The 25671-nt window shown below is 43.2% G+C and overlaps 1 protein-coding gene across 1 annotated transcript; it reads left to right on the top strand.

Annotated features, from left to right (window-relative positions):
- Positions 1–812: 812 nt before the first annotated feature.
- On the top strand, positions 813–20948 carry znf219 (zinc finger protein 219). Its single transcript, XM_071459120.1, has 5 exons — positions 813–1286; positions 10495–10579; positions 10859–13202; positions 13392–13538; positions 15443–20948. Exons 3-5 carry the CDS (start codon positions 10862–10864, stop codon positions 16627–16629), a joined length of 3675 nt encoding a protein of 1224 aa, XP_071315221.1. The 5' UTR covers positions 813–1286; positions 10495–10579; positions 10859–10861; the 3' UTR covers positions 16630–20948.
- The last annotated feature ends 4723 nt before the right edge of the window (positions 20949–25671 follow it).

The raw sequence follows: 25671 nt of genomic DNA on the forward strand, positions 1-25671 counted from the left end.
GTCTCACTCCTCTCACCAGCTGCATGAAACCTGCCCAGCACCAAACAGCAGAGAGACACAGTGATTAGCTGCTGAAGAGGCTGTAAGAAGTCGGTGTGATAAAGAGCTAAAAAAAAAAAAAAAAGCTGAATACTGGCTTTAAATTCATCAGGTTGTGAGAAACATTATTGCAAAGACAGAGTAATGTTGCTCCGTGTCTGCTGGATGGGCACTCGGAGATTTGTGTCAGCGTCTGGATCAGGAAGCACCGCAAACAGCCTCACATTCATGCAGGGTTAAGCTGGATGATTTTACATCCCTTTTTTTTTTTTTTTTTTAATTGTCATTGGAGGTACGCGAGTTGGAGGATATGTGCACCTGCTACTACTAAACCAATGCAAGTGTGTATTATAAAATCAGCACAATGTGCAACAAGTCACAGAATTAAAAACAAATCATTCAACACGAGTGATTTTACTTTTATTTCTTAAATTTACTATAAATGCTTCCCATTAATTTCCTCAACCACTTCTGTACTTTCAGTGAGCCTTTCCCACTGTTGCTATTTTAGCTGGGGGCCCCCTGGAAACCTCCAGAGGGACTCCTACTGGTCCCTCAGCCTTATATTGGGAACCCCACATCCAAAAATGTGCACTTTGTATATTCCCATCCTCAATGTGGCCATGTGCTTCCGGGGTGTCTCACCACAACATCTAGGCTACCTCTCGCCCCTGTCATCACTTTTAACACACTTCAATTGGTGTGAAACTTTTTTTTTTCTTCTTCTTCTTCTTCTTCCCCCCCCCCCCTCCAAAAAATGTCTCTCTAAACTGTCAGCTACCCGCCACCCCAGATGCCATATTTAGGATACAAATGTGAAGAGATGACAGCGTTGTAAAATGGTGCCCGTGCTGAGATTATAATTAACATTTCCAACCTACATCACTCTCCCTCCCACTTCTCCTCTGCTTCTCCTCTATTCACTCACTCCTGTACAATAAATGGGAGGAAAAAAAAAATGGAAGAAGAAAGGAGAGAAAGGGAGAAAGGGAAAGAAAGGGAGATGGAGGAGGAGAAGGAGGAGGAGAGAGAGAGAGAGTGTGTGTGTGTGTGTGTGTGTGTGTGAGAGAGAGAGAGAGAGGGAGAGAAGAGGGTGACCAAACGGAGGGAGGGAGGAGGGAGGGGGAAACGGCGTATGCTTGTATACAACCCTGATTTCCATTTTTTTTCCCAACTCGTAATGTATTTAATTCAAGTGAAACGTAATCATGACGTGTCGTGTCATTAATCTCCTCGCCGCCTCTCCCGTAAGTACACTGAGTCTTTACTTTCAACATATATCCTATATCTTCATTTATCTAGTTACATTTTACCCACCGCTGTGTTTACATGTAGCCTACACTTTTATACGTGGTGGTGCGAAACAGCGCTGATGAAACATTTCCACAAAAAAAAAAATTGTTGAATTTATTCGCGACTGTTGTTGCCTTTTTTTTTTTTTTTTTCTTTTTTTTTTTCCCAACGAGCAACACACGGGATAATGGCCAAATATAGTTGTTGTGTTTTATTTTGCAGTTTGAATTTATGTGTGTGAGTGTGTGTGAGTGCGTAAGCGTGTGTGTGTGTGTGTGTGTGTGCTTGTATGTGAGTGACTGGCATGAAGCATGTATGTACGTACGTATGTATGTATGTATGTATGTATGTTAACCGCGCACTTTACGTGTGTGTCATGTATGTTTGCCGGCGTGTGCGCGCGTCTGGCCGACATGCATGTAACCGTCGTACGGCCGTGACATGACAAAAAAAAAAAAAAAAAAAAAAAAAAAAGCGGAGAAATGCTGTTTTCCCCAAAATAATTCCGGTGTAACGCTTAAAAGAAGTCGACGGGGGAAGTCAACTCGAAACGAAATGCGACTTTAAAACGGTTGCAAGTGCAAGAAAAGTCCCCCGGAGAGGTTAAAGATGTATTTTCTTTTTCTTTCCCCCTTTTTTTTTTTTTTTTTTTTATTCGCCGTAACTTTAACCAAGTTGTGTTCGCTAGCATCCACGCCAGGAGAGCAGTTTTGAAATAAGGCAGCGTTTTCACCTCTTCTTCCTTATCCCCTTTTAACCTCTCCGAAAAACGACGTTTGACCATAAAAAGTAGCTTTTTACCTAAAAAAAAAAAAAAAAAAAAAAAAAAAAGACAAGAGGCACAAGTTCGTGGTGCGTAACGGAGCATTTCGATAAGCCGCCGACATATTGTCCTAGGCGTAAAAGTGGATTTTTGAACGCTGGCAAGTTGATTTACACAGCGTAATTTGTAGGTAGATGCGATTAGCTTGACTAATTCTTTTGTTGGACGCACATTAGGCATTGTGTCGTGCATTGTTTTCGAGATAAGCACCGTCACTTTCATGTGGGATGTGCGCAAAAACGCATCCACGGGCTGTGATAGTGTTTTATGACCGTTTTACTTTCCCCACCTTTTACTACAATGTTTACTACAACCCGTTTAGTTGTCCTAACATCACCTCCAGTGTCTACAAGCTCAGAAAGTAGCATAGCAAGTCTGGCATGCAACGTTGTTGTCGCCGTGTGTGTGTGTGTGTGTGTGTGTGTGTGCAAAACGCGTGTTGCCAAATCCTATTCTGTAAAGATAAGTTACCGGTTTTGCAGCCCCGGAATAAAAAAAGAAATGTGCGTTTTTGGACACGATGTCGCTTTTTTTTTAGGGGGGGGGGGGGGGGGGGGGGTGATGTCGGTTTTGGGAGATTGGCAGAGGATTCAAGATGAAATCCATGATGGCACTTTTTCTCCTCCCGTCCTCTTCCCTGCTCGCTCACTCGTCTTTTCCCCTCCCTTAATCTTTTGTATAGAAAATTTAAGAACAAAATGGAGCAGGGGAGAGAGCGATAGATAGGCTGACATGACACACACACACGCACACACACACACACACGCCTCCCTCTCTCTCTCCCCCCCCCCACCACCCCCCGACTTCTCCAAACTATATCCCACTGTTTATGATTTTTAATCGCATTTTTTTTAAATTATTTTTGGGGGGAGACGCGAGGTTGTGCGCGCAGACCTGGCAGGGTTCATCTCGTTTCAGCGGGGGTGTTTATCAGTGCATTGTTTGTTGATGGTTATTTATTTCATTAATGTGCCTCTAATTGAGATGGCCGCGAGAGAGAAGAGGGGAAAGAGCGACTGAAAATGGTTGCACGTTATTGACGCACATCACAGGGGCGAGGAGGAAATTCCTCTTGAGATAAGGCGCAGACGTGTCATCTGGGTTGACCAGAGACACTCCCGTCGCCTTTTCTATATCCAGTGGAACATGTTTAGGGATCCTGAAATGCCCTATTTTTAACATCCACCCAGAATGTCACACTTTTCCGAGCGTGTGCATGGTGGAAGTAGGTTGACATTGCTGGCTTGTCCTATAATCAGGGCTGTCTTGGAGGGTCCTTGAACTCTCTTCACTTCACTTCATTTTTTATTTTTTTTTTTTCTATTTATCATTTTAGATCTCTGAATTTTGAAAGACCTAAACTGTGCGTTACCTTTTTTTTAAAAAAGAAAAACGCCCGTGTAAGTTGAAAGCAGATACGGTTTGTGAAAGATTTCTAAAAACTGTGCACAGTTTTGTCGAGAATTGTGTTTTTCTTGTGATCATTGCGCACTAGTGACTTACTCTGCTCATTTATGTTCACAGAAGCGACTTGTCTTTGCAAAAAACTAATAAAATGAGCCTCTCCACTTAATATTTTATCTACTACTAAAGAAAACCACCCCCCTTCACCCCTGCAGGTTGTCTACGTTTTGATGCGAGTTGATGATTTCTTATTGCAAACACTCATCCGGTGCACGAACGAATATGAAACACTGGCCCCATGTTTTAAAAAGTGTCTAATGGTTTTTGCTTGATTCAGACCTTTTCCCTGCTTGTTGTGTTCAAGTAGTATCCTCCTCCTCCTCCACCACCATCAACACCGCCTCCTCCCAATCTTTGTACATACTGTACTGTACTTGAGGGGGCACACACACCCCATCCAGGTGGCTCTTGGGGGAAGAGATTGTATGTGAGGGAGAAAGACACAGAGAGTCGGAGGGAGAGAGAGTAAAAAGGAGAGGAGTGTAGCACCAATCAAGGCTTCTGATTGATATAATTGGGTCATTAGTGCGCTGTGGGAGAGGCACCTGCTTGCCCTCAGTTAGGGAGAATCTACTGCATTGTGACATTTTGAGACTGTTGAGAGTTCTGCTGGCTGCTCGGGATTAGTGTGTATTTAGAGCATTAGGGTCTTACTTAAATAGTACGCCACTTGTGCCATTTGTATTCAGTTTTCTTCCGACCGGTTTTAAGCCAGTTTTTACAGTTCAGATGGACAGGTAGATGGTTCGCTTTCTCTTCTGTGCGTGTTTGGATATGTCAAACCATAAGTTTGTGAAGCGAAGCAGGTCAGAGCACATAGTAGGAGGGCCTGGGATTTCAAACAGTGGGCCAAGCAAAAGATAGTCCCAGTCACCAGGAGCTGGTGAGCAGAGGAGGCCTAAAGGTTAGTTAGAGAGGCTGAATGTATTAAAAGGTCAGTAAGTATCTGTGTGGTGACCAAACTGCCTCTGAAACCTCCTTCCTCCTACACCTGTCCGACGTTGGAAAAGGGGCTGCAACCAACAGTTTCTGCAACTTTTACAAAATGCACAATGTGACGTTCACAAGGCTTTTTTGAGCTGATCTCAAGTTCTCTTCTTTTTAGTCTTTGCACAACTATTTCTGGTCCTCACAACTGAGTGCTGAACTGAACTGAACACTATGAATGCCTTCTAGGGAAGTCTGTCTGAAATTGTGCACCATTGTGCTCATATTTAATAGATTATCGCGTCTCCCCCCTCTCTATGACCCCACCGTTCAGACCAGCTATAAACACTTTTGCCCTCCAGCACGGTCAAACAACACATGATACAAACAGGTTCTTTTTCCAGCACATCCTCACCTTTAGGCTCAAATCCCCCCTGACAGAGAAAACAAAGTTAACTTCCAACCTCTGTGCAGGGTGCATTTCCCTGAATGTATTGACACTCCGTATATATATATATGTATATGATAATAGTTATATTTAAGTGTGAAAGGAGCAGCATGTTACTAAGAAAGAGAGCACAAGCTCTGCATATTTCCCATGGGGGGAATAAAGAATCAACCTGTGTTAACAGTTACTATTTTTTCTATAGTAAGGCTCTTGTAGGTTCTCACATGTCTGATATATCTGATACACATATTCCACAAGGAGGTCACAGTGTAAGGTCAGCGTCCCTGGGGCTTGTGGGTAGAGGGCGCTTTGCCCAAGGACACTTCAGAGGAGGGATTCTTGCTGAGGAAGGTTTTTTTTTTTTGTCCAATTTGGATCATAATATTCATTTGATTGACAGTTTTAGTCCAAACTTTGATCTGTGATTAGTTAAAAAAAAATCATCAGGTAGGTGTTTGTGTCACCTGTGGGATGCATGATTGCTCCTTTCCTTTGCTTCTTTCCTCTCAGCCCCTGCAGGTGATCTTCCACATGCACAGATAAGCCTTTTAGGAAGAACATATCCAGTGATTTGCTGCCGACATTTGCATGCTCCAAAGCAATTCTTCTTTTTTAAGGCTTTCAGTCTTGTAATCCTGAATCAGACGAATCAGTCAGCGCCTCCACTCATTGGTTTAGACACAGTACGGCCCCTATGACTTGGAGCGAGAGCCTCGTCTCTCTGCCGAGATGCTGTGATGTTTCCAACGTTCAGATTCACTTGCTCAGATCTGGCACCGCCGCGTCGCTCCCAGTTCAGCGCTCCGCAACTGCGGGGAAGTGTCGGCTCATGTTCTCCGCTGGAGGAGGAATTCATTCAGAAAGAGCAGGAGCAACAGCTTGAGAGGAGATGGAGAGTAGAGAGGGAGGAATGAAGTGGTTAGGTTCGATGGGATGAAATGGAAAGTAAAAGTGGCAGATAAAATACATGACAGCAGCAGGAAGTGTATTGCTTTTACTTTTACTAAATTTTGCTGATGGCCGTCCTGGATCTTGTAAAAGATAAAAGAGCCGAGGACAGATTTAGAGTCAAGGGCTGAATTTATCATCTTCGCACAACTTTTTCTTCATGTGGCTCACAAAATGTCTGTCAAAAAAGGTCAGCAACACATCAGTCTTTTGCCATTTTACTGACACTTTTTCCCACCGGCACCGTGAATGCCTGTGGTTGTGTTTTCAAGGCCTTGAGCCCTATCATAGCAATATTACTTTCATGTTCAGACCAAAATGATTCAAAAAGTTACCATTTCCTGTACAAGGAATCCACCACACATCTTTACAGTAAGCGTTGGGCACACAGTGGGAGGCTTTTCCCCTTATCACTGCTGGAGCTGGAGATGAGGTGGGGGGAGAGGGAGTGCAAGCCAGACAAAGTTGAAGTGAAGCAGGGGGGGTTCAGGGAAAGGTGAAGTAAAGGAAATGAATACCGTCTGTGGGGAAGTTGCCACGTGACCAAGCGATAAAAACCACAGGCCCAAATTATACTGTACCGCACAGAGAGCGGACTCCCCTCTCTCTTCCTCCCTTAGCTGCTCATCCTCCCTTTCATACACATTTTTTTGTGGTCAGTCCTTCATACACCCACTTATCCCCAAAGGACACCTCACCTCACACACTTCATCACATGAGAGTTCAAGTAATACAGCAGGAAGGAAGATACACAGAAGCACACAAACAAAGACATACACAGCCTCCAGATACACACTCCAGCCTATGGCTCAGGCCTGAGACCTTGGAGATGCCTATTTTTAGGTGCATGGAGGAAGACAAACGCCACAAACACACATACAGGCACAGACAAAAACAACAGTAGTTATTGTATACTCTTTTCACTCTTGACCTTGAGTTCAGCTCCCCCAACCCCCCTTCCCCAAAGAGTCATGAGATAATTTGGAGTGGTCACAATGTGATTAGGACAATTTATTTTCTATATTTTCTCAAAGTTTTTTTTTTCTTAATTTCCTCAGGTCTATAATCATCATTAAAATGAAACAATCTAAAGATATCACACTGCTGAGAGCTCATTATGCAAACTGTAATGATGGGTTGCGAGTAGACTTCGCTTGGCCGTAAAGGCAAAAAAGTTGGAGGCTAAAATGGCAGAAAGGTTTGAATCCAGTGCTTCAGGCAATGGATACACACAAAGCCACTTAATATGCAGCCCATAATACACATTTATACTCATATCATTAATACAAAGCTGAGCAGATATAATGCTTCCTGCCCACACATACAGTACACACTGGTAAAAACACTGAGTGGAAGGTGTTCACACCCTCACATTTACAATTATGATGTGTAGTGTGCCGGCATGTACAAACTTGTACTGACTGCCTTCACAATAAAGCTGTACCACTCAGTGGATATTTACACAATGACTTCAAAACCCCCCAAAAATAAACTTGTCTGAACATATTGTGCTCCTACTCCCTTGGCAACTATTTATCAGGGGTGTAATGTATGACTCAGCAACCCCCCACCTTCCTCTGTGCACACACACCTTGTGACACAAGTGCAGGAGGGGTTATCACTACTACTTTTTTTTTTTTCTCTTTTTCAGGGCCAAAAAAAGAGAGCTGGCATATTGACCCCTGTCATGAAAACTAATTTCCAGTTGAGATAATTCAGTGCTTGAAATCAGGTATCTCAGTGCCCACAAAGTTACACTGCAATTACTGTAATGACAACATCATGGCAAAGCTTAACACAACAACAACATGCTTTTAAGCTGTCATTACTGCGTGAATTGCAATGTTGTTACGCTGCTGCACGTACACAGCAAATTTTAGGGTCAAAGGGAAAAAAAAAAATCAGGGAAAGTGCAGAGAAATACAGGCGATACATGTTTCTTTTCATGTCACACTTTATGTGTCCGATTCGACATGCATTTCACGTCAAGATTGACAGCCTGATTTAAGTGGATCACATTAAAAATGCATTTCCATGATGCACTTTCAAAATCTGATTCTCCGTCTCTCGCAAAACTGCCGCACTTCTCTATTCACGTCCTTTAAAATGTGGTAGTTAACACCTGGTTGAGTACCTGCACTATCAATCTGTGTGCAATTTCTGAGTGCAATTTGTAGATTGGGAATGAATTGCATTTGTTGGTGGTTGTTTGTGGACAAATGTGTCTCCAACCAGGTCCGGATGTGGCTTTTTTTGACTGCTTCTTCAATGCTTTTCTTGGTTCATTTACACCTGGGTTTTATGTGCTTCTGCTCCACCTGATTCCAATCTGATTTCTGTCCCTCACTCACCCCAACCCCCCTTTTTCTCTGCATCCTTTGCTGCACCTTATCTCCTTCTTTCAGTCTATCCAAATTTTCTTTATTGGTATGACAGGGCTGGTGGTTGGCGACAGCCATCGTCACGGTGGAACAATGCATTGTGATGGTGATATTCATATGATAATGCCATCAGACTTAACACTGCTGCAGATACATTTAGATAGCCAGTCTCCTTTTTTCCCCTGTCTGTGTCCCTCTCTGTGTGTTTGGTTGTATATTTCTCTGTGTTGACTTTTCAAATGATTTTTAAATCTGTTGTTCTCTCTTCATGTTAAGCCCCAGCCTGCCACTCCACCACTCTGATTTCTCTCCTATTCTCTGTTCCAGCATGTCTGTCTCTTTACCCTTTCTATTTTTCTCCCTCGTTCCCCCTCAACACCATGTTGGCAATCACATTAAATCATTTTCATTCACATGGCTTCTGACAATGTTTTTTTTTTTATGCTGCCCAGTTTGTAACTGCACTGTATGTTTCTCTCTGTCTCTCTCTTTCTTTCTCTGTGTCTGCCGCCTTTCTCATTTTTGCTCTTCGCCATGTTGGCAGGGCCCAATCTACCAGCTGATATCAGCATTCCCTGGCACTCTGCCAACTGGCAACACTGCAGGAGAGAAAGAAAGAGAGAGGGAGAGAATGAAAGAAAATTAGTGAATAATAGACGGAGGGAGGGAGCGAGAGAATGAGAGGGGGATGGGAGGAGTATGAATCAAGGAGAGAAAGACAGAAGGGAAAGGAAGACAGGGAGAGAAAGAACAATAATGGTGGATTAAGAAAGGACTCAGTGTGAGCGTGTGTGTGTCTGTGGTTGTGTGTGAGTGTGTGTGTTTATGTGATTGATATGGTGTGATATCCCTGTGAGTCATAGCTGAGCTAAAATGTCAACTGGCTACATGAGAATCTCTTTGTCATCCAGGCTCAGTGACACACACACACACACAAACACACACACACACACACACATACACATACACACATGCATGTACGCAAATCCAACAGATCATATAAACACATATGTGACCATACCGCTGCATGAACACAAATACGGGCGACACACCTGCGAACACAGATGTTCCATTGTTTTGCCACAATGATTGATGACCTTTTGTTTTGTTGTGGACGCCTCTGCTGCTTCTCAACTCCACCAAATGATGGACAAAAAACAGCCTATGTGCATAAATCCAGTCGAACAGATGCAAACTGCTGTGCACTCAAAATATTTGGATGTGTGAGCCTGCTTGCCAAAATGCTTGTGTGTTGAATATGCTGTATATCACGCTTTACATTTTAGCTGACTCTGTTATCTAGGGTGACGGTTGCAGTACAGTAAACACAACAGTAGAATAAGCTTACATTTGTATATTACTTAAACAAGTAATGACTAAGCAGTATATGGGTCAAAGCACCACACCCAGGCAGTAGATTAAGAAAGACTGATGTGCATAAGTGCATGCATACTGTACTTGAATGTGTGTGTGTGTGTGTGTGTAGTCCTGATTTAAGCAAAAAGCTGCTACTGTATGAGTGTACAGGAAGGGCGTGTGGGGAAGTCAAAACATTGCGCGCCCATCCTGTTTGGGACAGTCCATGTCCTGTGGTGGTGCCCTTAAATCCTAAATACACACGGACACCCACACAGATACATGCTGATGCACATTCAGACTAATCATCCCATATGTGCTAACAGTATGCTGGAGTGCATCGTGAGCACATGCGGGACACAGAACAGGTGTACACCTGTTACACACTTAAGTGCACACATACACCTATGCAGACTGAAGAGTAAATGAAGATCAAAATACAATTTACTTTGTAGTTAATGTTTACATTGAAACACATTCAGTGCTATAATTAGTGTGGATTTGATTCTATGCTGTTAGCGTTTATGATGGAATTCATTCAAAGAATTTCAGTGCAATTTGCTGTTAATCCTGTTTGAGAAGAATCTGCTACCTGCAGTTCATCGCTCAATATTTCAAAAGCATTTACGCCTACATTGTCACTGATATTGTTAATTTACCCAAGTCTTCCGTCAGATAACAGCTGCAATAATGTGCTAAAAATGTGTGTGTTTTAAAGTGCAGGAGATTTTTGTTTGCAAATAACACATATTCAAGTTGATTTTCTCATTTTCTCATTTCTCATCATGCAGTCATTAGTTTGTTTTTGTCCTCAGAAAATCAAAGGAGGAGGCTGCCACAGAAGTGTGTCCCCCATCAGACAAGACACTAAAGAATGGCATAATATCACACACACTGCTGGTAATTCTTTACTGTTTGCATAGGCACTCACATACATACAATATGCATTCATATACAGACATATAGACCTGACTGGCTAATGATAAACTAATGCAATTTGATCGTCTATTTTTTGGCTGTTTTCCAGATCTGGTCAAGGTCAAGTTGCAGTTAAATATAATTATGCGCAACATGCAAATTTAACCTTTCCTTAAGGTTTTTAAAGTTGTAAGTCCTCTAAAGTCATCAGTCCCACTCACTATCTGTCTGTCTACTTTTCTCTCTGTTTTGTACTGATAGAGGATGGATTCTCCGCCAGAGTGTGTGTTATCTCTTTCTTGTGAGCAGCCCCAGTCTCCCCCAACATTGCCGTCCCTGGACCACAGCCCCCAGGCTTCCTCTCCTCACACCCAGCTCTCTCTACCTGACAGCCCCATTGTCCTGCCCATTCACAGCCCTGAACCTTCTCCTCAGAGCCCAGACACCACGCCTTATTTCCCCCTCTCTCCCTTCCCCCTCCACGAGGACAATAACAACAGTCACCACGATGTTGATGAAGAAGATGACGAGGAAGGGCTGGATGGAGTTCCTCCATCCCCGACCCCAGCAGTCGCTCTGTTCCCAGGAGGAGGGGGACAAGAAGCTGGATGCAGCCCTTGTTTGGATACCTCTCCCCCAGCTACACCATCAGCTCCACTCCTTGGGTTTGGAGCTCTGGAACTGGCCCTCTCTTCAGGGCAGAGTGGAAACTGCAACAACGAGCTAGACCTCCAGCTGTTCCAGAAGGATACTGTTACCAGGGCGATACCTGGAGTGGGAGGGGCCTCATCAGGGCCTGCGCTCAGGTTTCCCTGTCATGTATGTGGGAAGAGATTCCGATTCCAAAGTATTTTGTCTCTTCATGCCCGAGCTCATAGTCTGGACCGAGACCGCCGAGCTTCAGCCCTCTACCGGACTGGACTCCCGTCAGCACCCCTAAAGCAGCACCTCAAGGTACAACAGAACCACAAAGACTTAATCCAGAATCACCGAAGTCACACAAACCAGCGTTTACTGCCAGGGACCCTCATCCAGCATCTCACAGAAGAAGAGGATGTTGATGGTGAAGTCAAAGGTCTCGATGAAGGCCTACAGACAGACCACAATCCAAACTTTTTACTGGATGACAGCACACCATTGACCCCTCCACTTACAGAGGACCCTGTTTCAGTGACCTCTCCCTTTTCTTCTACCACTGGGGAGGGTGCATCTACTCCCACAGCACCTACATTTCGCTGCCATGCCTGCAAAGGAAAATTCCGCACAGCTTCAGAGTTGGCGCGACATGTCCGCATTCTCCACAACCCATATAAATGCACTCTTTGTCCTTTCTCTGCGAGCCAAGAAGAGAGCCTGGCATCTCACTTGCAGGAGTGCCATCCTTCCCCTGAGGTACATGCTCTGCCACCAGCCTTTAATTCCAGGCCAATTATTGCAACCCCTGATACTCCTGTACCCACACCAACCCATACGCCAGCCCCAACCCCAAGCACCCCACAGATGACATCAGCTGCTACAGTGGCTGCATCCCCTTCACTGCCAGCATTTCGCTGTGATACTTGTGGGCAACGGTTTACCCAGTCTTGGTTCCTCAAGGGACACATGCGAAAGCACAAGGACTCCTTGGACCATAAGTGCCAGGTATGCGGCCGTGGTTTCAAGGAGCCTTGGTTCCTCAAAAACCACATGAAAGTACATCTCAACAAGCTTGGACTGAAGGCTGGACTAGGAACCCTTGGGGGACCAGGAAGTGCTGAGCAGCAGGCCAAAGGCTCTGCAAGTAATCAGTCCCTGAATGCCCTCTACTCCAGCCTCCTTCTGGCCCAGCGAGGAGGTGGCAGAGGTGGACAAGGAAGGTCAGAGAGGGACACTGGAGGCAGAATGGGAATGGGCTCAAGCAAATCAGCCATCCTGGGATATCTGGGGCTGCCCAGTGATGGCAGTGGGGCCAGCTGCATGGAGAGGCTTCAAGCAGTGGCTCAGGTGGCAGAGATGGGAAATGGTGGTGGTGGGATTGGAGGCCCAGGAGGAGGGGACCCAGGAAGAGGAGGAGGAGCAGCAAGAAGCACAGGTGACACTGCAGCATCAGTATCTGAAGGAGGGGACCAGGCAACTTGGTGGCAACTGGTGGCTCGCAGCCTGGCAGTTGCTCAGCAGCAGCAGCAGCAGCAGAGACCCCACCAGCGAGGCCAGCAGCAAGGCCAGCGAGGCCCAGGTCGGAGCTCTGTGATAACTGAGGCTGACCATGTCAGAGCCTACCTTGGAGGCCTGGATCCAAGAGAGGAGTCTGGAGGAGGAGGAGGACCATGGGAATGCCCAGACTGTGGAAAGTTATTCCGCAGTTTGCAGCAGGTGGTGGTTCATGCTCGTGTTCACACTCAGAGGCCCCAGAAAGGAGGTGGCGGCGACGAGGAGGGAAGTGGTAGTCGTAGAGGAGTGGGTCTAGGAAGAGGAGGCAGCAGTGAGGTCAGACAGGAATCTCAGCTAAACAGTGGCGGATCCCAACAAACGGGAGAAGTGAGACAGGAATCAAAACTGCACAGTGGTGGATCGCAACAAGCAGGAGCAGCTACAGGGTTTCACTCAGTCATCTCAAGTTTCAAAGGTACAATCAAATCCACTTTTATCTATTTATTCTATTGGGTTGTGCTTGTTTGCTCACATGTAATGGTGTTATTATCACAAGAGTATATTATTTTCATACTGCTTTTCTGTTGTAAATAGAAGCTCTCGTGGGGCCCTTCACACCGGCTATTATCTTTACATTTCTTCCCACCTTTTTCTCCACTTGCAGGAGAAAATGGTTTGACAGCCGTCTCCTCCATACCTTCAGTTCCCATCAGGGAGCGAGTGCGTGGAAGAGGGATAAAAGACTGCCCCTACTGTGGTAAAGCTTTCCGCTCTTCACACCATCTCAAAGTGCACCTGAGAGTTCACACAGGTGAGAAACTGCTGTGAGTTTAACAAACCACATTTACTTTTTTAACCTTTATAAATCCCTTGAAAAGGGTTCAGTGAGCAGCAATACCTTCACTACCTTTTTCTTTTTTACACATCACCTCAGAGAGTTGTCCAGTGCTAATCATAGCCTGCTACTGCAGGCAACTGAGCAGCTTCACTGGAGCAACTCTGCTTAAGTGCCTTGCTGGAGGGTATATTAACAGTGATTTTTGAGGGAATTTTTTCTCAAAAGCTGCTCCAGGTAAAATAAAACTGGAAAAATTTCAGTGAAAAACAGACTTCTCTCACTAGTCTTTAACCTTGCACAAAAATATTAGATTTTTTTTTTTCTCGGGTGATAGTGCTTTTTTCCTTTTTCTCTAACTTGATTAGTCTAAACTGTGCAAAGTGAAAATGGCTTAGCTTTGTGTTTTTTAAATGACATATATTCGTACATTTTATCACGACATGAAGTCTATGCTCACAGATTTCTCCATAAAAACATTTTTTTGCCTTTAATCTTCCTGGGATTCACATTCTCTGACCTGGTCTTTGAAGCAAGCCAATCTATTCTGACAGCAGAGCAGAGACAAGGGGCACTGAAACAGACATTTTTAAACAGACTCTAACCTGCTTTTTTTTTAAGAAATAAAACAAAAAATTTGAAACATACTGAATTTATGGTGACAAGTGAGCAGGACTTTAATGAAAATTAAATGAAAAATGAGAACTCTCACAGCACTCGCTCACACTTCTAATTAATGATCCATATTCATAAGACTTTATCAGCATGAGTCATTGTCATTTTTATTATTTGCCTTCACTGGATGTATTTGATCAAAATCAAAACCATTCTTGAGATGCCACAAATCTTCAGCAACTGGTAACTGGAGCTCATCCAAGTCTTTCCAGCAACACAGTACCCAAAATGCATTAAATGAAATCTATTTAGCATTGCCATCATGAGTGCTCATCTATAGCTGACAGGACCCATCACACCACATCTATATTATTCATGATAGCATACAGCTCTTTTTCTCATGCACTATTGCATCTCTTTGCCATCAAGTGATTACCACATGGTCAGTAATTTGAATGAAGGCATCAAATTATAATACTCTCTTAATATTACTGTCCTCTTGAGAATATCATTGCCCCTTGAGACTTTTATCCCATCATTATATATTGCTCCAGTAATAAAATCAAAATATTCATACCTCTGCATGTGCATCTGCATTCATCAATAGAGCTGTGTCCTTCTGGTGTGATCAGTTTTTTTGTCCCTGTGAATAATATCATTTATGCTTTTCAAATGTAATACATATCCTGCTGTTGATATGCCTCCAGCATGATGCCCCCTCCACTTTATCGTTCCCAGTAGTGTAATTTTTAATCAGTGATGGAATACTGCCATCTCCCTTTAAAATGTGTAACTACATCGCCCACAACACTGCTTAAACGACCACACTGTATATCTGAATTTGCAAAATATAGCTCCTAAAATAACACTGTGGACCAATTTGTAATAAGAAATGCTGCAGTGTTTCAGGTTCTTGATTTTCTCAGGCAGCCATTGTCTTTTTTTCACTTCAATATGGTATGAAAACCATTTAGCAGACTCTTGAAACTTGCCTGTGTAATCCATCATAGTGAACTTCAGATCTGCATTTAATTTTGCAAAATGGTTAGCACTAATGTTAAGTGTCTACAATTTGTGGTAAATGAGCTAAAATATTCAAATTCAATGGCTCTTCAGTTTCACCTGGGGGGTGGACTTTCATAGTTTTGACTTACATTTTTTTTTTTAGCAGCCTGCTTTTTCTGGCTTTTCCACTCATTTGCTGGGTGATGCACTGTGCCAATGTAATTTTTCCAGTCTAATTTTCTTAATCCCATTTTCTCCAGGTGAGAGACCCTACAAATGTCCCCACTGTGACTATGCGGGCACCCAGTCGGGCTCGCTGAAGTACCACCTCCAGCGGCACCACAGGGAGCAACGCAACGCCTTGTCTGCCTCCTCCAATTCCTCCTCTGCCAGTCTCACCTCCACTATCAACAGTCTGACCTCTGGAACCTCTGGGCAGGTCAAGCAGCGCCGCTCCCAAGCCAATCACTGCCCAGTTAATCGAGGCCCAATGGACACCCCCTCTTCTCGGCCGAGCCAACAGTCCTGGCTTCTGGGGCTTCCAGACCAGCGGGAGCATCGAAAGGCTTTGGCAGCTCTAAGGGATGTCGACTTGGAGACTCAATACAGGTATCTGTCTGGGGTGATGGGAGCGCTTTACCAAGGTGGAATGGAAGGAGGCTGGATTAGGGAGTCTCCCCCACCGAAGGCCCCTAAAGTGTCCCGGCGTAAGCCCCTTACTACTAGCCGAATGGTGCAACCATCAAGTGACAAGGAAGGGCCTGCACCTTCAACTCAAGAGGGTGGGTTTGAACCCCTGGATCTGTCCCGTCGTCCCTCACCTGGCCTTGGAGGGATGGAAGAAGATGGAGTCATGAGCGTGGGGGAAGGAGGTGTCGATGGAGGTGATAGTTCATCAGGGGTCAAACTGAGCCAGTGTTTGTTCTGCCCTTTCCGTACGTCCTCAGCAGAGCTGATGGCCATGCATCTCCAGGTCAACCACACCAGTAAGTCCAGACGCAAAAGAGGTTCTTCGACTACCTTAGATGATGATGACGGAGCCCCAAAAGCCACCAAGTCCCAAACGGGTCACTCCAAACTCGATTCCTTGGGTATATGGAGGCATGTAAGTGAGGCTGAGTCCCAGGCACCCCTGGGGGAATGGTCCACAACCCATGCCCAGACCCTCAATGGGCTCTCTGAGGATAAAACAGAACATCTGGATGATGTTCTTGACCACCCAGACTCAAACATGGCCTCAGTATCCAAGAATGTAAGAGATGGTCTGGGACTTAAGGAGAAGTTGGCGATGGAGGAAGAAGAGCAAGAGGAGGAACTGGAAGAGAATTTGGAAAACAGCAGTCTGGAGGATTCGCAGGACCAGGATCTGAGGAGGTCCCTCGTGCTTTCACCAACCCCGAGCTCCAACTACATGGTGGGAGAGGAAGAAAGAGTCTTAACAGATTAAAACTATGTTGGATAACACCATTTAAATTGGAGAGCTGGGTCTAATGTTTTCAACTACATTTGCCACAAAACTGAAGAATGTGTGGGAAGCTTTGCAGAAAGAAAAGGGTTTTAAGGTTAAATGAAGATTTATTCTTTCATTTCTAGAGAGGTGAGGAGTCTTGAAATCTGATATTTCAGAGGGGTTTGAAAAGGATGGCGAGAGAAATCACAGCTGTTATGTTCCCTCCGAAATCATTTTTCTTCTTCAGTTCTGACAGTGTGGTCTACCACAAAATACAGTAAACTTCCTGTAAAAAAGAGCATGGATGCATCTTTTCAGGATGGAGGCCACTTTTTAAAATTTTTTTTTCAAGATTCACTTAAAGATGGATAATTTTTAAGATGATCTCCTATTTGATAAATGAAAGAAATAGATCTCGGGCAGAGTCTGCATCATTCCAGAGTGCACAACAATGCATTTATTTCACACTTACAATGGACTGTATCTCCCAGACTAATAATGGACTATATCTCCCAGACTACTATACTGACAAAGTTGAAGCTGGCTGTGAAGAGATGCTCTGCTGACTGACCATTGAGCAGCTTGAAACCTTAAGCTTCAAGTTCCTCCTCAGCCCATACAGACATGGGGGAAAGATTAGTCTAGAAACGTTTCAAGCTGTGAACCTCAGCTAAGCTATTTGGTATTAAATTAAGGCATGAGGTAACTGTTGCGGGCCGTAAGCTTTCTCTCTGTATATCACTGCCTTGTTTGTCTGAAAAGTGTTTCTAGATGAAGTTCCTAAAGAAAAACAGAAGGAAAAGTTTGTAATTTTTTTTTTCTTTTTCAGTTAGTGCCTGTTCATGTACTGTATGTTATCAAGAGAGTCTCTGGTATTCCCGCGCATCGAGGCTCTGATAGGTCTTTCATTTTATCTGAATATACAGTTTAAAACAATTTAAGTACAGTATATTTGTTAAAAGTGGTTCTAGGTCGTTGTGAATAGTTAAGTTGTAAAAGAAATGCTACATTGTAGCGTGATGTCCTTGACACAGACAGCAGCCGTTTATGGCTCAGCCTGAAAACAAAAAAAAGTAGGTGATGTACTCAATGTATAATGCAATGAAAGACGTCTAAGGCTCAACGATAAAAAAGGGGTCACGGTTCAAAATTCAGTGTTTACAGTGGTGCCAGATGTGGGTGGGGGTTGCCAAGGCAATTCAAGGTCATTGTTGATTTATGGAAGAGAACAAACCACAGAGCGGAAGTCTGTTGGAGGGCTGTAGGGACGTCGCGCAAGCCCCCGAACACAATCAACTGACACATCGTTTTAAAGAGACTGAGACTTAGCAACTGTGTCAAAAAAACAATTTCATTTTTTCTCCACAGGAGAGAAGATACAAGGTAGACAACAAAAAAGAAAGCAGTATCCCTGACAAACAGGACTGAATCTGATAAACAAACTGTACTCTTGGGGTATGGTGTCTTTTAGATGAGTAGATTCCCTCTCTTCTTTTTTTTTTATAAGAAAAGAAAAGACAATGGTAGGAATAATTATTAAAACACTAACAAATGCATAGACATCCCAGTAGAATATGTGTAGCTTTTGTAAAGACAAGAAAAAAAGCAGACTTTTGTTTATTTTCATTTCAAGATGCTTACAGAAAAAGGTTATCAATATAGGTAATATTGATTATAATGTTTGTGAGCTAAGACTAGTTGGAATGTCTATACAGAGCACTGTGCAAGGTTTGAGTTCCCAAAGTAGTTGTTTTTATTTTGACTTTATTGATAGACCAAACATTTTTTCAATGGAAGGTGTCACTTTCTGTTGTTGTTTTAAATGTGTAAAGCTGTGGTTTCATTTGATTTACCCCATCGATAAGCAAGAATGGTCAATCCATTGATTAGTGTATCCAACGTCCAAGCCCTGAACTGGTTGTTAAAGAAAGTTCAAAATCATTTTTGTTGAAACAAACACATCTACTGCTATAAAAAATTGTTTTAATCAATCTGTTATTCTTGTGGCTTGAAGGTATATTTATGAAAACGTGAGGTAATAAGATCCCCTTTATGCTGGTTAACAATGATTATTTATCTACTTAGACTACTTTTTGATGGGGTATCCTTTGATTGCAACCACACCTTAATGTGCATTAATGTGTCTTAAGTTCTTTTTTTAGAGCACCTTATGAGTTTTGTAGTGAAAGTCCCTTAGTGGTGTCTCCTTAACAACTACTGTCAATGCCACCGTGCCTTCTGTTTCAAGCACTTCCTGGTGTATTTTGTAAAACTCACCAAAAGCACTTAGCCTATATCTACACACTCTCTTTCTTCCTCCCCGTCTCTGTCCTTCCACTGTCCTCCTTTCCCTGATTTTCTCTTCCGCTTCTCCTTCATCACCTCAGCCCATTTTCTTAATCTTTTTCTCGTGTCTTTACCTCCTGACCCCTCTCTCCTGGGGGAAGGTGTTTTCATACCATGTTTCTCTCCTACGCTTCAGGCCCGTTCGGCCTTAAACAAGGTCACTAGGCCTTAATTACAATCTAGCATGGCTAGACTCTTGAAAGAAAGGACTACCTAACCCTTAGACAAGTAAAAAATCATTATAGATGTAGGGTTAGAGTACTTTTGGACTTAATACTAACCCTTGGTAAACCAAAGCCCAAGTCTAAGACTAATGAATATTGTATTTAATCTCATGAGGTGCCAAAACATGTCCGATGTGACACTAAAGCATGTATTATCTTGAGAAAACACATTAATTCACCTATCCTCTCTCTTTCCTTTTCTGTCTTCTTTTTCCATAATTTCTCTTCAGCCCCTCCTCTGTCCTTTTCTCTCTGCCACGCTTGCTCTTCCTCCGTGTCCCTCTCTGTCCGTAAACTGTCTATCTCTAGCACCACTTGAAGGTGACGTGTACTATCTGGTATTGAGGCCTTTATTAGATTTTTATTTCAGTTTGTGTGGTGTTTGTTCAATGCAGTTGAGATGGAAAAATGCTCTTCTTATAATGATAATTATTATTGTTTTGGCATTATGGTAAAAAAAAATCAAGAAAAAAAAAACAAGAGAAATGTGTTGTTGAATGTTGTACAGATAGCACTAGAGATGTTGTGTTTTTTTAAAGAGAGCACAAACCTGAGTGATGGTCCCTTCCTCTCCTCCCACCGGCAGATGGGAATAAAAATGCCTGCCAATCATCCTAGATGTCTAATGACAAACCCCCCCCTAAGTGGTGAAAGATTTTCAAAATAAATCTTCCTTTTGGAGATTTGAATGTGAAAGGGCCACCTTTGACCCAAAACTCCATTCCCAAATTTCTTGCACAGAAAGAAAATTCCTCTGTGAAAGAGTGAAGCAGCACTTGGGCCAATCCTTTATTCTACTGAAGGTATAGTTTAATTGCAGAAAAACTTTACTGTTTTGCCTACTTACTAAGAGTTTTTGCCCTATTATGTTTCTGTGAGCAGTATGAAAGTGTTTTTAACAGTGAGGGAATCTATGGATGGAATCAGTAGAGGCTTCTCTTGAAAATATGAGGAATACACTTTAACATACCTTCAAAATGGACTGTTGGTCTATCAAAACAATCTGTTCTATGAAATTGTATTTATAAAGTTGAAATTTCTCATAAAGAAGAGAGATTATGCATATTTGTGTTTCCATGTGCCACCAGCCAGGTGGATTTTTAGATTAAATAGTTCCAAACTATCACATAATTATCATCTCTCTGTGTGCTCTTGTAAAAGCTTTTAAGAAAATTCTCAGTGATGGTTTTTTTCTCCATTTTTGAGAGGAGCTTCTATATGAGACATCTGACACTGACATCCATTAACTGAGCAACACAAAGGTGAGCTCGCTTCATTCAGTTCACGAAAATACACAAAAAGGCATCCTTGATTTTGTCTGAGTTGAGCAGGAAAAAAAGTGAAACTTCTCAACAAAAAGAACTCTCTCTTCACATTTGCACATGCTTTCAACTAAATACAATGTGGCACCCTTGTGTCAAAATGTGAAAATTGCACCTTATCTCCTGATTTTGAATCAGAAAATTTCACCAAAAGGATACGATAATAATTTAATGGGTATCAGAGAAGCCGGTCCTAAATACAGTGTTTATCAGGTGACCATTTTGGGGAAGGTTTCTTGGAAAAATGACAAATCTTTGTGAGGTGAGGGGGCCATGCTGGGTTTGGGCTCTTGTGTAGTTGACTGCCATTGCAGTGAGGGAAAACTGATCTAACATAGTAGTGACTAATATGACTTTGTGGACAGATAAAAAATAAAAAATAAAAATAAAACACATTAGAAATAAATAAACACAAATGAAATAACCCAGTCTCTCTTTCTTATGTCTTTCTGCACCAGATACCATTTCTCTCTTTAGCTTTAAATAGTCAGATAATTGTGACTGCATGGAACACCAGACGCCTTGTTTATGTTAACGGAAGTTTGGGATGCGGCAGTACATTCCACAGTCTGAATCAAGCTGCTTCACACTACAGTGCTTGTTTTCCAGAGAGCAAAAGTAATCACAGCTTTTACAGAAGGGCTTTAAAGCCCTCTTGTGGCTTTAAGCGAAACTGCAGGAATGTGGGGAATTCTGAAGGACTCTACTTTCCGTCCATACAGCTTGAGGTTGCAGTTTCAGGACATTGAAGACCACAGTCCTGTATTTCTAGGATCCAAGTTTCTTGCTACAGCACCACTTATTGAATTCATTAGGGGCTGGGGTGGGGTCAGTGTTGTTTGATGCACATGTTTAGGACAAATTGGATTTCCGGTACGGTGGTAATGTGAAGAAAAACAAAGGTCCTAGAAAATGCTCCGGGGACTTCAGACACATGCTACTTGCTTGATCTTTGTTTCTACACTGAAGTGGATGGTGTAATGGCAGATCATTTTGACAATCACTCTAATAGAGAGAGAGCAGGGGAGAAAGTCAGCATCTGCATAATAGTCAGGAGAAAAGATGAGAAAGGTTTATGTTGCGTGTAATGTTAGAAATTCAGGAATATAATCTTACCAATCACCATTGAATTTGTTTTTTACAGCAGTGGTTCTCAAACCTTTTGGCTTAATCCTGGAAACATCAACTTGTGACACCTTTCACTGGTTGCTCTATGTCTACTAGCTGTGACCAGTTCAACCCAGAGACAGGTTCTCCTTTCCACCGGTATATCTGGGGAAGTGAAATCCTTCAGTAATTCGCTAAAAAAGGCAAAGACTTGGGGAAAGGAAATCATCTTGTATCCCTTTGTAGGGGTCCCGTCCACCAGGTTGGGAGCCACTGCTCTTTACCATATGAAGCAATTTGGGGATTGTCTCTCAGTTCATAAAGTTTCAAACACAAACCTTCAATCTCGGAAGGACAGTTTTTGCTCTTGCCTGGAGACATGTGAAAATAGTTCTGCTTGCACATCCGGCTGGCAAGTGGCAAAAGGTACTGAGCTGTACACTCGTAATAGAGAGGAACAATGTGAAGTTATTTGGATATTCCCACATTTCCGTGGTGAACTGCCAAATGTTACAAATGACGCTGTAGTTTACATTTTGTTCATGTGAAGTCAGCAACAATTTGCAGGTTAAAACTTGATCATAACTGAGCAGAAAGCAAGTACAGAAGGTCTGGCTTGGGGGCCCCCTGACCTCCTGAGACCCTGGGTTTGTGTCCGGTGGGTCCATTTTGTCATCCATTTACAGCATGTACCTCAGCCATTCTTCCTAAGTGCAACACAAATGTTGTTAACTGTAAAGACCACAAATATCTTCAGGCATCAACTAATTAATAACTGCCTAATTAGCTGTACCTGGGGCCCCCAACCAGGAGCTGATTGAGATTTCAGCATGAGGTTTCATGCATGACGAAACGGCGCCCTCCAGTGGAGACACTTATGACAGGGCTGACATACCCAACTCATATTCTAGATTATTATAACTGCAAATGAGGTAATTTTGAAATGGTACCAATAAGATATAATTACATTAATTACACAGAGCCACACAATGAGCCACTATTAGATGTGGACGTGATGACTAATATGAGTTTGGTTGCCTGAAGAAATGCCGGTGAACCTGAGTAAAGTCAGCAGCAGGCTTGCACAAAACCGGATGTCTTTAATTTTGCCTTCAAAATAAAATTGAAAACGCACTGGCTTTTCAAAAGGTAATAATAGCAGTATATATGAATATACCATTAAAAGTGCAACAACAATAACGTTATAATTTAATCCAGATTTTAGCTTCTAAATATTATTTAGTTACGCTTTTGTGATAGAGCAAAATGAAATTTATTGTGAAAGTCATGAAAGGAACTCTTACATAAATGTCGCTCGCTTTTCAAAAGGGGGGCTGTTGAAATGAAATCATTGTTGTAAAATTGATTAATTGTTGCGGAGGGTTCAGTAAAAGGTGCAAAGTTAGACCAGCTCTTTCAATTTGTTAATCTACAGGTCACTCGTCTCCGTGAAAATCTTGAGATATTATCTTACAAAAGGAAAATAAATAAATAGGTTAAATATCAAACATCAATTAATACAATTCCATGAATGGCAGCGTTAAATGCCCCAGGGTTATCTCTCTTATTATGTTCCTATTAGCCTACATCCCTGTACTAGGGCAATAGTCTGCTCCCTGGTGACTGGTTGAGACTGAGTGGGCGAGACAGAGAGAGAGAGAGAGAGAGAGAGAGAGAGAGAGAGAGCGAGAGAGAGAGAGAGAGAGATCCTGTTGCCCATAAACCGCACCGTTACAGGCGTTAAAGCTTCCTTCCATCATCTCTGCCGGAGGAGAACCGAGCATCACTCCACTCAGCCTGCCGCTTCCCTCGGTCTCGGAGCATCCACGGACCCACAGCACCGTCTCATCCTCCTCCACAGCCCAGCACCCGCCGCAGCACCGCTTCACGGCTTGGCTTCGGTTCTGACGAGGGCTGCGCACAGGAGCCTAGAGAGAAGACTGAAGTCCACTTCTGCTGCAGAACTCCCTCCGCACACGTCTCCACGATGAGCGAGGTGAGTGGGTGCGCGTTGAAAGCCGTGAATCCTGTGGGTTTTGATAGAGAGCGGACCGGTTCCCGGCAGCTGCCGCAGGCTGCGAGTGCACTTCTGAGCGCCGTCCACACTAAAGCGTGGGTCAACATGTCGCACCTGTGTGGAACTAACCGTGTCGTTTCACTCCAGCAAGCGTGCGCAGGGAATTAAACCTGGTGTTATTTCTCTCTGATAACTCTCAACACACTGTCACCCCCCCCCCCCCCCCCCCCTCAAAAAAAAACACGCAACCAAGGTGCGGCTAAGAATCAGAACAAAATGTTTTAGCGCAGCGCTCTCCACTCCTGCTTGGCTCTGATCCCAAGTCTGACAATGAGAGGCAGCAGTGACACCAGCTCACATCGCCAGTGGGCACTGTGAACATCTGGTGGAGCATCAGGGTTTCCCCAGAGTGGGGTCCGGGGACCTCCAAGGGGGCTTGTTTTGGGAGGGAGGGGGGTTCTGGAGGATCAGTAAGATGGAGATGTTTTCCCTCCCTTTTCATTAAATTTACATTGAGCCTGAAACAGCTGGATGATGTATAAGACTGATTTACCATTCACTCCTCTTGCAGAAGGGGAGGGAACACCATGCAGTACATTTAGAGATGCTATAGGGTTTTGGAAAATCATCACGGGGGTTTCCCCTGCAGAGTGCAGCCACTTAACATTCATCATACAGTAAAGTACTTTATTCACTGCAGAACCACGGTGTGGACCTTTCCCAAACTTGCTGCATATGCATCATTTTTGCACTTGCATAATAAATTAGCCTTTTATGATGGGGTTTGATGCTGCAGGCAGCTCTGCTAATGGAGGAAAACTTGGGGAGTGTGCATGTAAGATTGAAGCACAGCAGTTTTTACGGACACCGAACTGACCACTGGTGATGATTTTTTAGTTTTTTATGTTCCTGTACTGCAGCTTAGAAAAACATCTTAAATGCTGAGATGCTTTACAGTGATTTACAGTTACATTCTCCTCGTGGTCTTTTCAGGACAATGCTGGAAATAACATCAAATTAAAATGATTTTAAAAATGCTTGAGTCCTACTTTAGGGGCCCTTTTGGTTCAGCTGTCAGTGACCCGGAAGTAGCCCTCTGGTAAGACCTTGTGTAAGATGTGTCTGATATTCGGGGATACTCTGTGGTGTTTCATTACACTGGCTGTAGATCGCAAACGATTACCGGGCAGATGAAAAGACAGCTGCGTTATGCAACCTACTAACTATAGTGTGTGTTATCATGAGGTGCAGGGAGGGCTGCTCAAATGATCAATTCCACATCGATACAATTATCATCATGGAGGTCCCCGCGGGGGGATTATTTTTCACTTGCCACAGAAGTAGAGCACCGCTCCCATGAGACCTTTCACTCTGTGTAATATGTATTTCTATGCCCCTCGCTATTCACTATTCAGCTCCAGGCAGATGGGAGTTGTTAAGGTCTTTTGATACCTAGCGGATGATGCCACTATTGCACATGGGGGGGGGGGGGTTTGAAATGATGGGTAGAAAACACTGAATGATAGATGCAGTACAACGCTGCATTTTGGAAGCCTGTTCCCCACATGTGCACTGACTCCTGAGCTGAAGCCATGAGTCAGACTGGGCTTCGCCTTCAGTTTGCTCCTAAAACCTTGTAGAAGAAGAGGTGCGTTTGTTGACTGTAATATCTGATGTTTTCTGTTCCTACAGTTCGCTCTTATTTTGAAATCTCTAGTCTAGATTTGAAATTTCTAGTCGAGTCTCGAGCTGATGTGTAGAGATCAGAGAAAATCTTGCCACCTGATTTTCCAAGTTATGATGGCCTTAAATTCTAATCAGTCTCTAAATCAGTCAATTAATTGAATACCAGTAATCAATCAACAGAAACTTAATCATTTGAGGTAATTTTTCAAGCAAAAATTCCCTCATTATAGCCATAACTTTTGAGAAATTACTGTCTTTTGTGTTATGTAATAGTAAATCCATAATTTTTGGACTTTACGAGATTGTAATGGGCATTTTTGACTATTTTTGGACATTT

This window comes from Trachinotus anak, unplaced genomic scaffold (genome assembly GCF_046630095.1).
Source record: "Trachinotus anak isolate AG129_WGS33_773 ecotype Australia unplaced genomic scaffold, CSIRO_AGI_Tana_v1 ptg000023l, whole genome shotgun sequence".
Taxonomy (NCBI): domain Eukaryota; kingdom Metazoa; phylum Chordata; class Actinopteri; order Carangiformes; family Carangidae; genus Trachinotus; species Trachinotus anak.